The sequence below is a fragment of the Physeter macrocephalus genome, chromosome 10 (genome assembly GCF_002837175.3).
Source record: "Physeter macrocephalus isolate SW-GA chromosome 10, ASM283717v5, whole genome shotgun sequence".
Taxonomy (NCBI): domain Eukaryota; kingdom Metazoa; phylum Chordata; class Mammalia; order Artiodactyla; family Physeteridae; genus Physeter; species Physeter macrocephalus.
In genome coordinates this window covers 45,070,497-45,089,734 of record NC_041223.1, presented here as the reverse complement: position 1 = coordinate 45,089,734, position 19,238 = coordinate 45,070,497, and the positions used below count along the sequence as shown (strand labels likewise).

General features: G+C 37.6%; 1 protein-coding gene across 1 annotated transcript in view; it reads right to left on the bottom strand.

Annotated features, from left to right (window-relative positions):
• TRAPPC3L (trafficking protein particle complex subunit 3L) overlaps nucleotides 1–19,238 on the bottom strand; it is a 38,308-nt gene that overhangs the window by 15,858 nt on the left and 3,212 nt on the right. Inside the window, 2 exon segments of the mRNA XM_007109566.1 lie at nucleotides 14,773–14,895; nucleotides 18,079–18,180. Coding sequence (XP_007109628.1) covers nucleotides 14,773–14,895; nucleotides 18,079–18,180 — 225 coding nt within the window.

Here is a 19,238-nt window from a genome sequence, read left to right as displayed (position 1 = left end):
GGTGGATTCTTAACCACTGCGCCACCAGGGAGCTCAGAAGATTCTTATTACAAACATAAAATGTCATATTTGAGTCTGGAAGAAAACTGCTTTTAGGTTGCTTCAAATAATATTTTCAAAGTTCAGTAGTTTGTTAAAATTGAGTTATGCAGAAAGAATACTTGCCCAGCTGTAAGAGAGATCATATTCTAAATTTTGCTATTCCACTCAAGAGGAAAGGCAGAATTAAAATTTATTAACAAACTATTATGTGCTGGATACTTTACAAAAGATTTATATTTAAAATTTAACAAGCATACTGGGAAGGATTATTGTTTCCATTTTTTATGAATAACGTTAAATTTCAAAAAGGTTAAGTTTAAGCCGCAGGTGAGAGATAGAGCTTAAATTTGGACCTGAATTAGTCTGATTCCTAACCTCCATCACATAAATGCTGCCTCATGTTGGTATATTCTCGTGTTCATTTAATCTTTTTTTTTTTTTTCGTGGTATGCGGGCCTCCCCCTGCCCTCATTTAATCTTTTGAGGCAAGTTTTTTCACTTGTAATATTAGAGTGTTGGATTAATACATCAGAATTTCTTTCAATTCTGTTGTCCTAGATCTTAAGGCCAGTAGCACATGAATTCCCAGTCAGTTGGCTTCTTGATGTACTCCTGGGAATTGATGCCTATCTCCAAGTTTCTTGGCCTCTGTCTGGGTCCCTGGCCTCTTTCCCTTTCAGCACAGATTTTCCACCTTGGGTTTCTAGATATTTGAGACAGTTATGCTCTAACTATGCTTCTAGTTCTCTATATTAATGAGGTCAACTTCTCATTTTATTTCCTTAGGTAAAAATGACAATTGATAAAGAAGGAATTTTCAGCAAGGGAAAGTTCATAATAGATTTAGAATAGTCCCCAGACTTTAACTTTTATACCTTTTAGAGCACATCTTTCTGTCTGTCTGTGTGAACAACTCTCTCTTCACAGTTTCAAATTTCCTGACCCTACAGCTACACCAATGCCAGAGAAAAATCTTTAAACGTTTTAAATTGTAATGAAAACTGAGATTAATTTGGGAAAAATGAATTAAGCAATTCACCTAATCACATTCTCTAGATCATTTCAAGGAATAGGATAAAGTAAGAAAAGTTATCAACTCAGGTGAATATTGAATAATTTTGCTTTAGAAAATACCTCAGAATATAGGCATCCTTTGGCAGAATACATAACCTATAAAATGATTACTAGTTGCATTGTAACAACGTTTTATTCTTAGGTTTTAACATAAAAGGATGTGCTTCTGCAATAATAATAATTGCTGATGATATCAACAGATCAAGATGATTCTCCCAGGAGTTTTGTTGGTATTTGTGCCATGAGAGGAACCACGAGGGATAGTGCTTTTAAAACGCTTGCTCCCTTAAACAATTGGCTAACTATGAGTGAGTTTCACTGACCCTATATAGGAAGTAAAGTGGTTAAAGAAATATGCAGACAAATATAGAGTTACAGACTAGTGTTTGATCAATATCCATCTTCTTTGGAGTGAAGGTCCTGGGAGACAAAACTTCTCTCCCTACCTCCTCTGCGAGAGATAAGTTAGTTATCCCAATCACCGGTGGGCTTTGTTTTAATCCAGACTATCCTTGATTACATCTCTCTAATGTTTTCCACTTTCTTTCCAATGACATATTATTTTATTTGAAACACTTAAAGGAGACAAAATGAGTGGTAACTCTGGAAGAATTTGGACTGAGGGACGGGAGGGGGTAGCAGTCATCACATGCCACCTTGCCTCTGCAGTGATCACCCTAGAGAACCAAGGAACGCAGTTTGAAAACCCCTGCTCTAGGGCACTGGATGCCCATTAAGATCGCCTGGGGAGCATTAAAAAAGTTCTGATGCCTGAGTCTTATTCCCAGAGAGTGTGATTTAATTGGCCAAAATTAGGGCCTGGGCATCAGGATTCTGGGGGGAAAGTTCCAGAAGATTCTATGGGGGAGTCAGGATTGATAACCATTACCCTGGAGCCTCACTGAGAGGTCAGGGCAAGTCTGGACAAAATCTTACTTCTGACACAAACTAAGAGTCACACCAGGCAGGGCTGACCAAGAGCATGGCTGGCCTTCCATGTGTCTCTGAGTGCGGCTGGCCTTCCCCATGTGTTTCTGAATCTTTAGGCTCAGATGAAGCTTGCTTGAGCCTTGGGGGTTTTGTTTCCCCAGAGTATTTCCTCAACTGTTTTCATCTCTCGGTAAGGAATTTCATTATAAATAGTTACATTAATGAAACGTTCCCCATGCGATTGCTAGTTTCAATCCACACACTTAGGTTTGTTTCATAAGTCAGTCTCTCATGAGTTTCTTCCAAATAAGTTAAGCAATAGGAATAAAAACAAGAATCTCCAATGGAAACTTAGGACAGTCTAGATTTTCATGGGCTGAGATATCTGGAAGATTTAAAACTTCCTTCTGGAACGTCTTTGGTAATAGTGCTAAGGAGACAAGATGCCTAGAGAAAGCCAGTTTGCTTGTAAGACTGGATCATGAACAGGAGTGGAAGATGGACGTTCATAAGTAAGGGGAGATAACTTGCAGAATTTACTGAGAATTGAGCCTTAAGAGATACTTTTCTGTGACTAAAAGAAAAATAATGTTACACAGACGTAGTCACAATAAAAGTTTAAGCGTAATTTTCCTGCAGATGCCTTGCCTTCATATTGGGAATCTGCCCTAAGTAATTGATGCAGTCTTCTGGGTTAGACCTAATCAGTCTGCAGAATCCACAGAACTTGTGGTTATGCACACAAGCTTGTCCACAAATGAAAACTTCCTACGCGCTTTTCTTCTTTCTCTCCTCCCAGAGGTACAAAGGGAACAGAGCAAGTGCGTGGGTGTTTATATAAGGCAGTTCTTGCTTACTCAGAGGGGAAAATTAAGCCTAAATGGTTATGTTTGTTTAAACAAGTTTCTTCTTCTTATTATTTTTTTTTTGCGGTACGCGGGCCTCTCACCGTTGTGGCCTCTCCCGTTGCGGAGCACAGGCTCCGGACGCGCAGGCTCAGCGGCCATGGCTCACGGGCCCAGCCGCTCCGCGGCATGTGGGATCGTCCCAGACCGGGGCACGAACCCGTGTCCCCTGCATCGGCAGGCGGACTCTCAACCACTGCGCCACCAGGGAAGCCCACAGTTTCTCATTTTTAATAATTCCTCCGCCATATTTCTGGACGAAATGGTAAGAATTTTCAAAATATTTTCTGTGTTCCTTTTGCTGTTAATATTCACCATTTTTAAATACTGAGAATTTTATGACTATAAAGGGTTTTTCTTTCCTTTTAATTTTTTCCACTCCCGTCTTCCTTGCTCAAAAATGTTACTAAGAAGGAAAATGGCCTGACATTCAGCTAACTGTGAGGCCATCCTTCTCTGGAATGCTGTGTGGTGCTGTGCTGTGACTTCTATGGAATTCAATCCCTGTTTATGGAATTCAATCCCTGTTTACCAAGGGCTCCCACTTATTTTAATATCATATGTTGGAAAAAGTAAAGTAATTCAATAGACCTCTACCACTAAATTGTGAGTTAGCCTTTGAAAAATAGTAAGTAATAGCAAAGATAGATGTTCTATTTAGGCTTAATCTGATTAGCTTCCATTGCTTGGTGGGGGGATGAAAGGAAGCAGTAATCCTAGGAAGGGGGTTGGGAATTAAGCACACACGGTGCCTTAACCCTGGGACCCACCTCTGCCTGCGCTGTGCTAAGAACTGCCCTCTGACCTGGTCTCCAGTCCACCCTGTTGGTTGTGAATCTGACCCTCCAGGGCTGCCCAGACTCTTCTGATGAGTGACCGAGTCTGTCACTTGGCTTCTTCCCACCCTTCAGCTCCCTGCATGAGTCACAAGTAAGGAATGCCTGGCTCCCGAATGCAAGGTAGACTCTGAGGACCTCAGTTTCCCACTTCAATCTTTTGGGGGGTGGTTAGGGGCCCATAACATCATGGCTAAATCTCAATCTTCTATTTACAAATTATTCTAGTATAAAACAGTGGCAAGATACCTAAATATTTTAGGACTGGGGAATCTTTGTGACAGAGTCACAGTGCTTGGCAGTCTGATGGAGGTGAAATTAGTGGTAGCCACCCTGCCCCTTCCCACCCTGCACTGTTGGGATTCCTGGCAGGTTATCTTTGAGTTGCCTGACATGGATAGATTTGAGCTGAGTGGAAGTTGGCCTCCAGTAGTATGTGTGTGCGGAGCACATGTTCCAGAAGAAGGAAGGCTGAGCCACGGCATGTTATCATCTGGTGACGCTGACCACTAGGCAGAGGCAATGACACGCTCCCAGCCCTGATAAAACGCAAAATACATCACGGCAAAATACAGTCCTCCACATCAGTGAGAGATTTCAACAAAGGGCAAGCATTGCCTAGCGATAAAAATGTTCCACGTCTCCCTCTATTTTATGCCATTCAGGCTGCATTTCTTCATCTATCCCTTTAAGTAAGTTGTGTGTAAAAGGAAGGGGTATGTGTCTGTCTATGTGTGTCTGCGTGTTGGGTGGGAGGGTGGTGTGGGAATGGAGGCAACTTTAAAATTGAGATTTAAATTTTCATCCTGGTAAAAGAAAAAAAAAAAACAAAAACGTTCAAACCACAGAAAAAAGCCTCTCCATTTTGTGCACCAAATTATGATGTCAACATAATCCTGCGTGTTGTGCCTGGTACTGGGTGCATTCCATTTAGGCTTATACTCAGAACTGTGAAATATGGTAATTTTCAGGGAAAGTACTTCTTTTAAAAATGTACATTGTTTAGAAAATGAAAGAAGCCAAATATCGGGGTGGGGGGGGGAGGGGGAAAGGAGAGAAAGTAAAATACAGAAACATAAGGAACAAAACTGTTTGTTTTGTTTTTAAGAGAAAAAATGTATCCTAAGATATGCTGATGTCTCTGACTTGAATGGCCTGGTTCAAGTTCACTTCACCTGGGCAGTTTTTCTATTCACATAAAAAAATCAGGTCATCTCTGGTAACATTCTCTGAGAAAACACAGACTGCCAAGAGAAAGAACTGCAAAGCAAAAGCCCCATAGGATTAGAGGACCAGAACTTTTATGATTGGCTCCTTTATAAGAAATTCAAAAGAAAAACCTAATACTATCTACTGTAGTACAAAATCATTTTTCTTAGAACTTGGTTGTCTCCCTTCCACCAAAGCATCCCTCTGAGTTTACTGTTCTAAGAAATGTCTGCCCTACTCTTGCTAATGGTCTAAAATATTTACTTTCAACTAACAATGTAGTTTCACTTGGACTGCCTCATGGGGGAAGTATTTTTTTTTTTTTTGGCGAAAGGTTTGCTTACTTGATTATTATCTCCAAAATGCATAACAATGACAATTCCCTACTTCAATACCTTACAGTAAGCATGCTAAATGGAGCCTGCTACACTATTCTATACAGGACTTCTAGCTTCTGGAACAAAGGAAAACAAACAACAGCATCAGTAAGATGAATAAAGTGAGCAGAGCATTCATAGGTAAAGTAAGACTCATAAATTACTGCTACTAATTTCCTAGACAGGAAGAACAAGGTCTTTGCCAATTACTTTTCCCCATTTGGGGAAAACTCAGGATGTTTTTCATAACCAAATGCCCTTCCTGAGGGGTTCCCGGCTGATGGCCATGCTTTGTGTCTCATTACCCTATTGTTTTGGCCACAGATAATAGACAAGGATGGGCATTTGAGAACCCAGACTGTCAGTCCATAGTTTGGCTATAGGCCTGGAAGTGGCTTAGCATGAAAACTCTACCCAGCAGAGGGCTAGTGATTGGCTGCACAGGCTAGAGACTCTTTTGGGGACTTTGAATGTGAGACACACAGAGAGAGTCACAGTTTGGATGATTGCGCAGAAGACAAAAAAATGCCTGGGGAAAAGAGAGTAAGCAGAAACCAAGAGGCAGCAGAATCACTGAGATAGAGAGAAGATGTAGAAGAATAGAATGATATTAATATGTAGCTGCAAGGGCTTAATAACCAGAGAGTAGTTGAGTCACCAAAATGGCAGAAAACTGAGGTAGGGAACCATAAATGCCTGGTACTGAGACAACAAGACAGACTGAATTTCTGTTCTTCCCTGAGGCCTAACTGTCGTGTTCCAGAATATCCTCACAATAAACCCCTAATGACCTGACAGCCCAAATGCCAGCAACATAAAGAAGCCTACCTAACACAATTTGGCTCCATGATGAGTTTTAGGATACATTTCAAATATTTTCCACAATAAATGGGAATGATTTATTTAAATGATCATTTTTATCTCTAGCATCTCCTGATAATAAAACTGACCATAAGTATGTTTGGAAAGCATGAGATATATTTTTGTGTAACTAAAGAGATGTTTTTTAGATCTTAGACCAGAGAAAGGTACAATTGTATTTTCTATTTGCTCTTATAATAAACTGGAAGAGATATAAGCCCATTAAGTAAGTTAAGTGAAATATAATATCTAGTGATTTGATTACCTCTTTAAAGTTTGCATTTTGGAATCACAATTGACATCAATGTAGCAAGAATGAATCCTGCCCCGAAACTTTCTACACTCATATAAATCATGGAAAAAATAAACGTTTCTATAAAATTATCAAGATGAGTTTACTGTCTATTATTTAGTGTCAGTCAGTTATTTTCCTGTCCAGGATCCTATTGTAATTCAAATCTTGTTATTGCTGTTTTGTTATTGTGAGCAACCAGACAGTTTTGGAGCATTGAATTTTCACCGTAGTAAATATTGCTTGAAATAAGGGGGCTTTTGCCGGTAGTGAGAGTTAGGGTAAGGGGGAAGGGATAGGAAAGTCTTTAATTTGGAGCTGAATGTTGCCCACTGCCCTCTTCTGGACAGAATAGGAGGAGCAACAGTGTGTAGATGTGTGAAAAAAAAAATCTTCAAATATTTTGTAAATTCACTTCTATATTTAATGAATGTCTACAACGTGCTGGTTTGCCATGGCATGGTGGGCCAAACCCCAAGAATGTCTGAAATTTCCCTTACAGAAGTGATGGGGAAATGAAATTTCCCAGAAATGAACTATAACTTCACTGGATAATCTAAGAAAGTATCAAGTCAAATTTTATGTCTATTAACATAACTCGAGAAAACTTCATATTATTTTCGTTCTTTGTAAAACATTTTTGCTCTCGTTGGATGGAGAATAGGAATATATACAAAAGAAGCTGGCCAGCAGCAAGTTCTTAGAAGATCAACAGGCACAAAATACAGTAAAACTGTGTGTCACATTCTGATTAAAACATTAAACTAAAAGGCAGATTTATACTGCTCTATTTTCATAATAAAGATGCTCTCAGTAAAGTTGATCATGAGTTCCCTTACCTTTCCAAGGTTTCAACTTATACTATTCAAAGGAAAAGATCTCATTTTTGCTTTCCAGAATTTCTAATAAGCACAATATATGGAGTTCCAATTTTTCAACCTAAGGATCAGAATTTCAAGTTTTATAAGTCTGTTTCTATTTTTTATATATTTTATATCATATTTTTCTCCATTTAAAAATTTCATCTTACTGTGACAACACCAATGATGTGATGTTTTTACTGAAAAATCATAAATTCCCTCTATACCCCTCAGAACAACCATCATAATGACATTGACCTGACAGTAAAAAGCTTTCCCAGCTTTGACGAACAGAGTTTGCACCAGGCCAAGTAACACTATCAGTAACTAGAAGTCCCGGATGCCCTAAGGGAGGCTTTCTTTGGAAGCTACAATCAACACACTCATCTATTTATGATCTAGTTCTGTGTCCAGAGTTTAGCTAGGGAAAGCAATACCTGAAAATCAGGAGAACTACAGCTGGAAGAGGTCTCACCCGACAGATATGGAAAACGAGGTTTGGACAGGCTAAATGACTTGCTCAGGGTCACACAGTGGGAATGTGGCTGAGCAGCATATGTACTCATATTTAATCTCCATTACACGGACTTGGTTAGACTACCGCTCTGAATCTGATGAGGATCCGAGCTCCTCGTGTTTAACTTGTAATGGCAACATCATAATATTTCTTGTCAAGCCTGTCTTTTACGATTATCTTGATTTAAATGATCAAGTTTATCTCTGATTAGCTTCTCCTAATAATAAAACTTTTATCATAAATGTGTTTGGAAACCATGAAATATATTTTTGTGTAACTAAGGAGCTTTCTTTTAGACCTTAGACCAGAGAGAAGTACAACTTTATTTTCGGCTTGCTCTTATAATAAACACAGGGATTTATGCCTGTTAAGTTAAACCCTCTAATATTTCATTACTACAACTAAAATCAACTATGGTAACTCTACTGCAAATTCCACATTTTCATTTTTCTCAGAATGATGATCATAATAGGAGAAAATCTTCAAAGCTATATTTTATATTTTATTTTTTATTGAAGTATAGTTGATTTGCAATATTGTATGTTTCCAGTGTACAGCAAAGCGATTCAGTTGTATATATATATATATATATATTCTATTCAAAGGTACATTTTAAAGAAACAATTAGTTTTTTGAAAAAGCACTAAAGTCAGAAGAATTATATTCTAAACTGGCTTTTTATTCTCTGAAAACTACAAATTTTTAAAATTGAAGTATAGTTGACTTACAATACTGTATTTGTTTTAGGTGTATAACACAGTGATTTGATATTTTTATAGATTACACACCATACAAAGTTATTAAAAATATTGTCTATATTCCTTGTGCTGTACATTACATCCCTGTTACTTGTTTATTTTATAGCTGGTAGTTTGTACCTCTTAATCCCCTTTAACTATTTCACCCCTCCTCCCATCCCTGCTCTGGCAACCACTAGTTTGTTCTCTGTATCTGTGAGTCTGTTTCTGTTTTGTTATGTCTGTTCATTTGTTTTGCTTTTTAGATTCCACGTATAAGTAAAGTCATACGGTATTTGTCTTTCTCTGTTTGACTTATCTCACTTAGCGTAATACCCTCTAGGTCCATCCATGTTATTGCAAATGGCAAGATTTTGTTCTTTTTTAAATGGCTGAGTAGTATTCCATTATATATATATATAATGGAATAAATATATATTCCATTATATATGTATATGTATTCCACATCTTCTTTATCCATTCATCTATTAAGGGGCACTTAAGATTGCTTCCATATCTTGACTATTGTAAACAATGCTGCAATGAACATAGGGGTGCATATATCTTTTCTTTAATTAGTGTTTTTGTTTTCCTCAAGTAAATACCCAGGAGTGGAATTGCTGGATCCTATGATAGTTCTACTTTTAATTTTTTCTTTAGGAATCTCCATACTGTTTTCCATACTAGCTGTATCAATTTACGTTCACACAAAAAGTTAAACTGGCTTTTCTTACTATGTGTTCGTGGTGACATCACCTAAGTCTTAATTACGGCATCAGTAAAATGAGGCTAATGACAGATGTAAAATGAGGCTAATGGCAGATGCCCTTTTTACTTCACAGGGCTCTTGTAATGGAAAAACAGATAATAGGTGGGAATTACTTTGAGCTTTTCTGAAGAAACGGTCTGTATTATTCATGTTTTAAAATATCAGGACTTTCCTGGTGGCGCAGTGGTTAAGAATCTGCCTGCCAGTGCAGGGGACACGGGTTCGAGCCCTTGTCCAGGAAGATCCCACCTGCCGCGGAGCAACTAAGCCCGTGAGCCACAACTACTGAGCCCGTGTGCCACAGCTTCTGAAGCCCGCTCGCCTTGAGCCTGTGCTTCGCAACAAGAGAAGCCACCGCAATGAGAAGCCCGCGCACCGCAACGAAGAGTAGCCCCTGCTCGTCACAACTAGAGAAAGCCCGTGCACAGCAATGAAGACCCAATGCAGCCAAAAATTAAAAACATAAATAAATAAATATTTATTAAAAAAAAATATCATGTGCTGCTGTATATCATATGTTACAATGCTGCTGACAATTTTCATAAATAATGTCTTATTTAAATTTTGTAGTTGTATTTTGAGTCAATAACCACAAAAAGTACACTTGTATATGATAAAATCACATTTTAAATGGATACATTTTAATGTTGCATGAAGTTGACATTAGAAGTAACCTATCTCCTTTTTATTTAAAATGTAAGGCTGACTACCCTCCTGCACTGTTGGTGGGAATGTAAACTGGTGCAGCCACTATGGAGAACAGTATGGAGGTTCCTTAACAAACTAAAAATTGAGCGACCATATGATCCTGCAATCCCACTCCTGGGCATATATCTGGAGAAAAACATGGTCCGAAAGGATACATGCACCCCACTGTTTACTGCAGCAAGACAATAGCCAAGACGTGGAAGCAACCTAAATGTCTATAGACAGAGGAATGGATAAAGAAGATGTGGTATATATATACAATGGAATATTACTCAGCCATTAAAAAGAATGAAATAATGCCATTTGCAGCAACATGGATGAACCTAGAGATTAGCATACTGAGTGAAATAAGTCAGACAGAAAGAGAAGTATCGTATGATATTGCTTATATGCGGAATCTAAAAAAAGGAAGTGTTTTAATGGCCTGGAATGTGGTATATTTTGGTGAATGTTGTGTGTAATTTTGAGAAAAATGTATATTCTGTTATTGAATAAAATATTCTGTACAGGTCAAAAATGATTTGGTCTCTGGCATGAGATTTCTTTTCACATCGCTAGATGGCGCAATTTAAGGTTAAACCCTGTCATAAGAATTTGTCAGAAGCCTAGTGATAGAGTGACAATCTGCCCTGTAGAAAAGGCAAAATGAGGAAAACAAGAGAGAGGAGAATGTTATTAGTACCTTAAGTCACATAGCTGTCTCCTCTCAGAGACAAAGGAGTGTAGAGTAGGCCATAAAGTCAGGAGACCTGTTCCTATGTGCAGCCTTTCACTAACCAGCTCTGTAAGAATCACTTCACTCATATGGGTATAGATTTCTTCATCTAGTCAATTCCCTTCAAATGCATCCTCTTTCTCTCTTTCCTTCTCTGGAATCAGGAAACAATCATGAGTTCTGTGGAAGCCACGGTATGTAGGTATACAGTATGTACTTGGGAAGGATGATGATGGTTTTCTGTACAAGCGCATGGTCTGAGAGGGCAGCCAAACAAAAGGCACACCATTAGGGTCTGTTCCTGATTCTGCTGCACTCCACGGGCAGCATGTGACTATGTGGGCTTCCTCTGACCTTGCCCCACTTCTCTATAACACCAGCTATGGAACATTTTACACTTGCCTAATGAGATAATGCTGCTGAAGGCCAAACCTTTTAACAAAAGCTACTAATTATAAGCAAAGCATCAGTGGGTGAGTATAAAGTCTGACCCTTCATTTGTGTTAAAATGCTCTTGAATTGGGTGACATCATTCCCACATGTAAGAGAACACTTTGCTGGTGACGTGAAATTGATCAAGAGGGAGGAAATCAGGTCTTTGAAGGAAAGTGCAAAGGCCAAGAGACAGCCCCTTTGCACAAGAGAAGGGTGAGGGTGACAGAATATTCTCTTCATGAATAAGAAGGAATTTTGTATAGGAGTGGAAGTGGATCTTTTCCCAATTCATTGAGGACAGGAGGGGCAGACAAGAATTTACATGACATCAGAAAGGTCAGAAAGACATAAAGTTTAGAGAAGAGATATTTGGAAAGTGGATGTTGTATATGTTCTTAGTTTTATAACAAACAGACCTGTTTCTTTTAAGCTTTTTTTTTATTGTGGTAAGAACACTTAGCGTGAGACCTACCCTTTAACACATTTTTTAAGTGTACATTATTGTTAATGTACATAGGTACAATGTTGTACAACAGACCTCTGGAGCTCAGTCATTTTTTTTTTGGCCACGAGGCATGTGTGATCTTAGTTCCCCAACCAGGGATTGAGCCCACCCCCTTATATTGGAAGGGCAGAGTCTTAACCACTGGACCGCCAGGGAAGTCCCCTAGAGCTCATTCATTTCTCATTCTGTAACTGGCTTCAACCATGTTGTTGCATATTGCAGAATTTCCTTCTTTTTAAAGACTGGATAGTATGCTATCTTTATGTATTGACCACATTTTCTTTATCCATTCATCTGTTGATCGACTTTTAGGTTGTTTCCACATCTTGAATAGTGCTGCAATGAATATAGGAGTGCTAATATCTTTCAGTTCTTTTGGATAAATATCCAGAAGAGGAATTGGTGGGTCATACGGTAATTATATTTTTAACGTTTTGAGGAACTTCCTTACTGTTTTCCAAGTGGCTGCATTTTGTATTCCTATTGACAGTGTGCAAAGGGTCCAATTTCTCCACATTCTCAGCAACACTTAAAAAAATAATAATGGCCATTTTGACAGGTATGAGGTGAAACCTTATTGTGGTTTTGATTTGCATTTCCCTGATGATTACTGACTGTGAGCATTTTTTTTCATATACCTGTTGGCCATTTGTATGTTTTCTTTGGAGAAATGCCTATTCAGGTCCTTAGCCTATTTCTTAATTAGGTTATTAATTTTTTTAACTAGAGTTATAGGAATCTCTTATATATTTTGGAGATTAATCCCTTACAGATAAATGGTTTGCAAATATTTTCTCTAATTCCTTAGGTTGCCTTTTCACTCTTGATGGTTTACTGTGCAGAACCTTTTTAGTTTGATATAATCTCATTTGCTTATTTTGCTTTTGTTGCCTGTGCTGTTGATGTCATATCCATGAAATCACTGTCAAGACGAATGTCGTGAAACTTTTCCCTATAGTTTGTTCCAGGCGCTTTAGAGTTTTGGGTCTTATGTTTCTTAATCCATTTTGAGTTGGTTTTGTGTATGGTGTAAGATAAGGGTCCAAGTTCATTCTTTTGCATGTTTTCTCAGTACCATTTCTTGAAGAGGCTATCCTTTCCCCACTGCCACACTCAACGGTGAAAAATTGAGGGCTTTTCCTCTAAGATCAGGAACAAGGTAGAGATGCCTGCTCTCACTACTTCTACTCAACATAGTCCTGGAAATCCCAGTGAGAGCAATTAGGGAAGAAAAAGAAAGAAAACACATCCAAAATGGATAGGAAGAAGTAAAATCATCTCTTTTTGCAGATGATGTGATCTTATATATAAAAAACCCTAAAGACTTAAACAAAAAACTGTTAGAACTAATAAATAATTTCAGTAAGTTGCAGAATACAAAATCAACATACAAAAATCAGTATTGTTTCTATACAGTAACAATGAACTAACACCCCTCAAAAAGAAAAAAAGAAAAATTCCATCTACAATAGCACCAAAAAAGGATGAAATTCCTAGGAATAAACCTAACTAAGGAGATAAAAGACTTATATACTGAAGACTACAAAACACTGATGAAAAAAATTAAATAAGACATAAAAAATAGAATTACATTTCATACTCATGGACTGGAAGACTTGCTGTTGTTAAAATGTCCACACTACCAAGTGATCTAATGATGCAATGCAATCCTTATCAAAATCTAAATGACATTTATTTTTACAGAAGTAGAACACAACCATCTACATTCATATATTTCAAATATTTACTTTCCATTAAAACAGCTAGTATTCTTGTAGTATTGCCCATAGAATTGGTTTAGTGAAAAATTATTTCATTTTTAAACTACTGCTTTAGGATCTTAGCTGCATTCTGCAAATATGGAAAGAGAATTTTTTAACCTATTTAGTGGTGGAGTAAACTCACTACACTAGGACTGGAAGACCTGGATTTCAATTTCAACTATACGATTCACTAGCCACGAAATAATGAGAGTAATAATAACAATGAGTGAGAAAATCTTTCATTTGGATTGTGTTTTTGATTGTATAAAAGTTTTTTCACATATACTGTATTCAATTTTTATCATATTCTTTCTGGGACTCAGTTTTCTTATCTGGAAAATGGCGACAATAACTCTTACTCTGTCTTCTTCACAGAGATAGTGTAAGAATGAAAGAAAAAACACGTAAAACTACATTTAGAATCACAAAGCACTAGGTATTAGTAGAACCATTATTGCCACGCGTTTGAAGAGTCAGTATGACAATGCATAATAATATTAAGGATCAGGAGAGAAAAGAAGAACGAGACTGACTTAACTGGTCAGTTGTGAGAGCCTGGAGGCAGCATATACTGGACTTATGAATATCTCACACCTATGCGTGCTTTCTAGGGTTCCCACAAATGAACAACACTAGGTTAATAACCATAGGTCTGCAGGTTAAATGAATTCTGGCTAAGGATGCATTTCCTAATCTTATCTTTTATCTAAGAAATTTAAGCTAGTGCTGGATGATTCGAAGTTGTTTCTCCTATATAAGTGCTGTGAAAGTTCTTAGAGCACATACACTTACAGGAAGCTTAATTTTCTCAGGGGAAAACATTGTTCCAGGAATGAAATGACTACAATATTCCCTGAGACAGACAAAGATTACCACCTCCCATGTGCTGAAATGATTATACAAAGAAATTAGTTTGGGGCATACATGTTATAAGGCTGCCTTTTACATTCTCCTTCTATTTACCTTCTCAAAACATTTTCCCCAGTGTGGGACATACACTCCACACACACCATGTGGTCAGAAAAATCAATAGGTGCTTAAAAGCCTGGAAGCATTTATCTCTGTTCACATCAGCTTTATCTCTATGCAGAAATAAAATGCTTTTCAATCAGAATCCCCTCTCTTAGCACCTAATCACAAATACAGATGGAACCTGTTCAATCAGAGCAGAAAACCATGAAACTCAGGACGAATCAAAGATTTTCAAAACATACTGCCAGAGCTAAAATGCATTTACCTGAGCAATTATGTCTGTAATTTCTGAGTAACTACGGCATCTTCTCACACACGATCGAGCCAAAAAGTCTTCTACCAGCCGTGTTCCAATGCCGTGTCCTCCATGGAGGAAGGAAAGAGTGTGCTCTGAAAATAATATTTGAGTAATTAGTGAAGTCTAATCAATGTTTAAGAATGGATTCATCTGTTAGCACATTTGTAAATAAATAACAAAGTAAACCAAACCTGACAAGTCAAATGGTGATTTGGCAGTAGGCTCCTTATTGTATGTCCCAGAGAGCACAGATGCAGAGAATAACCCATCCAGGGTTTTCCTCATATTTCCAGCCAGGAAATATTAACTAGTCTCCTACAAGCAAAAAAGTCTGAGGAGTTAAGGCTGGCCCAAACTTGACAGCGTAAATTAAAAGAGGTTGGTATTTGTAGCCTAATGTGACTCATTGGCAACTAGCTTTCTCATCATTAGCTGTTGTCAGAAACAGAATTAGGCTCTAGCCGACTTGTTGTCTGCTACAGGTGTGGTACCTAGATGTTCATTCTTTTCTTAGCATAGTTATCATGGCAGGAGAGTAGGCATGTCTGGGATGGACTCTGGAAGGAGAGGAAGAAGGGAAATAGAGAAATCAATTTTTTTTTTTTTTTGCCATTGCGGTTTTCAGCAGTTGGAACACCGAAGTTTAGTGAAAAGAACAAAAAAAGTGAAGTTCAGAAAATTCTTTTTTTTTTTTTTCCGGGGAAACTGAATCTATGGGACTTGGGGGAAGGTATTTGTATCATGTGTTAGCTCCTCTCCACAGCGAATGGCTTGAGTAGTACCTGAAGCACAATTCTGAAAGCTTTTTATTGACATGTGATAATACAACTGAGCAGACACCTTCAACAAGATAGACCTAAAAACTTCCAATCTAGTTGAGGAACTACGACCTTAATGATGGAAATAAAAAGAAAGAAGGCTGCTTTTGCCAAACCACTGGCAGAAAATTGGTCTTTTAATTTCACAGCCGCATGTACATGGACTAGTGAAACAATCTGAACGGAGCAACAGAAGGTGCAACAAGATTAAAGAATCGCAGTCTGGGGCTTCCCTGGTGGCGCAGTGGTTGAGAGTTCGCCTGCTGAAGCAGGGGACACGGGTTCGTGCCCCGGTCCGGGAAGATCCCACATGCCGCGGAGCGGCTGGGCCCATGAGCCATGGCCGCTGAGCCTGCGCGTCCGGAGCCTGTGCTCCGCAACCAGTGAGGCCACAACAGTGAGAGGTCCTCGTACAGCATAAAAAAAAAAAAAAAAAAAAAAAAAAAAAAAAAAAAATCTGAGTCTGTAGGGGCAGTATTTGCTCCACAGGGTCTGAAAAGAGTGGGAGTGGATATTCCGTGACCAGTCGACTGGGGGAGGGAGATGGATTTGATGTCAGAATGATTTTCTAAATCTATGAGATTATCTGTTTATATTTCTGAGTGGATAGAAATATTCTATTTAGCTTACTTGCCTTCCAAGAAAAACACTTTGTGATTCTAGCCAGGAAGTTCAGATTGAAAAGACTTTTAAAGACAAGAACATATACTTTATACAAATAGTTGTACCAGGATTTAGAGAAAAATGTTTCCAGTGTTTTCTAATTATTATGCATGTCTGCAGGCTCGGCCACCAGGACTGGTGATAGAAAGGCAGAATGCTGTGGTCAGTGCAGTACATATATATATATATATATACATATATATATATATATATATATACACATACGTGTATATATGTGTATATATATATGTATATATATATATATCTTGCTTCGGTCAAAGGGTATGTTTCTGCAAAGTAGACATTTTATATATCAAATTAAAAATGTAAGATGCTCTCAGCAGAAGCTATTAAAGAAATCCAAATGTGAATTATTGTTTTTCTTAAGTCAAGGCCTTTCTACAGCCTCTCAAAATGCATTCTTTAACTAATATTTCATTCATATTTGTTAAAATGTGCACCTAAGTAGCTAACCAAAGGTATTTTTGCGGGGTCAGATAAGTGAGTCTCTTCATTTTATGCTGCTGTTCCAGAAAACAATGGAAATTTAACAAGCTAAACAAAATGATGTAACTTCTGAAAATGCTTGATCACATGTTTAAGAGTGACCTAAATATAAAATAGCTTAAGAAGCTACCACTGTTACAGTTTAGCTGAGGAAACGCTCCTAATTAAGAAGAAATAAAAAAATAAAGGTATGTGGACCAAAATAAACACAGGACATAGGAGAATGAAAAAGAACTTTCCAATAGAAAAAGGATAAGCATATAGAAAGGGAGGAAACCAAGGGTTCAAAAAAAATATTTCAATCTTTCCTTAATGTTGTGTTTTTTCTGTATGTCAATCAAAAATACAGTGAACCTTTTTAAAGAGCTCTAAAATGCTTGACTATGCTAAATTTCCTCTTTAACCTGTCTAACTAAATCTTCTAACTGGTACAAGTTTTCCAGTCATTGCCCTGTTAGAGACCTTTTCAGGATCCGTAATTAAGAGATTCAAAATATGTTTACAGATATTTTATTATTAGACAGTAATTTGATGATCATATAATTATTCTGAAAATTAAAGGCTGAATTAGTGCAGGAGAAATGTTGATTAATAAAGGAGAATGGACTTTTATTTTAAAAGGAAGGAATGCACTGATGTTTATAAAATTGATGACTAATAAGGACCTGCTGTATAAAAAAATAAATAAAATAAAATTTAAAAAAAATAACAAAAAATATAAATAAAAGGAAGGAATGGGTTCTTTATTTAATATGTTTTTAAATAAAACATAGTAATGGTAAAAGTGCTCAAATAATAAAAACACTACATAGGAAACAGTAAACCTCCCTTCTACCCATAATCCCCTGCCTCCCAGTTCTCTCAGGCAACTACCATTAGTAGTTTTTTGGCAGATTCTTCCATAGATGCCCTAATGCATTAGGAGTAAGCACATATTTACATTGGAAGGAATTATGTTAGAACAGAAGAATTCTGAAAAGAAGCAAATTGTATGATCCACCATATTGTTTAAAGAACAATCTCAGTTTTACCACATCCTTTGCTTATAGGAGACTAGCAAAGAAATGATTTCTAACGAAAAAGAAAACGTTGCATGATTGATATTCATGGGAAAAATGTCCCTTCCTATTATTTTATGCTTTATAGCAACCTGAATGGCAATTGTCAGAAATAACGTTCAGCTCTAGATGCGATTTGTTGAAATAGAAGAAGAGCTGGTATAATGGAACAAGAGAAGTCAAAAGAGGAAGACCAACTACATTCCACAAGAATGAAAGACTTCTACTCACATTGTATCTAAATATTTATTCACATCTTCATCTTTTTCATAATCCTTACAGAGCTGGGCAACCAGAACTGCATAGGTGAGGACAAAGAGATCTTTGTTCTGGGGAAAAAAGGATAGTTTTATGTTATAGGCAAAGTTACGAACAATATATTACTCTTTCTTTTCACAGAATTTTCCAGTTGGAAGCAACCTTTGCGATCATCTGTTCATTTCTTCCACGCCCACCCCTACCCCCTTAAAAACTGCAACAATTTTCATTTTTGAGAACAAATTGTACCCATATTTGGATACAATGCTGGGTGAAAAGAGCTGTGAAATAAATTTCTTAACATGAGAACGTCTTTCTGTGCATTTGCTTATATTATCTAACTTCCAGTGTGTTTTCATGGAGGAAGTTTTTTTAAATGCTAATTGCTAATATAAATTCTTATTGCTCTAGAATGGCCTTTGCCATATGCTGACCATGTTTGCAGTTGGAAGGAATAATTGGGTGAGACTCCTCATGAGTCTGCACAATCCCTAATGGGTTCCAGGTCTGCCAAGGAGACCATCAGGCTGAACCCAACAAATTTGTGAGTTTTTTTCTTTATACTTTGAGAAAAAAGGAGAATTTGCACTTTCCTTATAGATCTCCAAAATATGTACTGTTTTTCAGAGTAAATTAAAAATGAAAGATAAAACTGAGGATAACTTGGGTTTAGTTTATCAAAGATGTGTTGAAAGTATGGAAAAAAGAAAACACAAAGCTCAATCAATCCCTTTTAAAAAGTCTCTCTGCTTTGCATCTGCTATTGAGTACGAAGAAAGAGGATATTGGAGATAATTTATTCCAATTCTCTCAGTCTTACAGAGGAGGGAAGGAGGCCTCAGGAGGAATGAGCGACTTGCCCAACTAGCCAGCAATGGGCAGAGCTGGGGTGGAGTCTGAGACTGCAGGCTCCCCTCTGACATAGCAATGATCTCTGAGGTACTTTTCTCCAAAGAAGATATACAGATTGCTAACAAACACATGAAAGGATGCTCAACATCACTAATCATTAGAGAATGCAAATCAAAAGTACAATGAGGTGTCACCTCACACTGGTCAGAATGGCCACCATCAAAAAATCTACAAACAATAAATGCTGGAGAGGGTGTGGAGAAAAGGGAACCCTCTT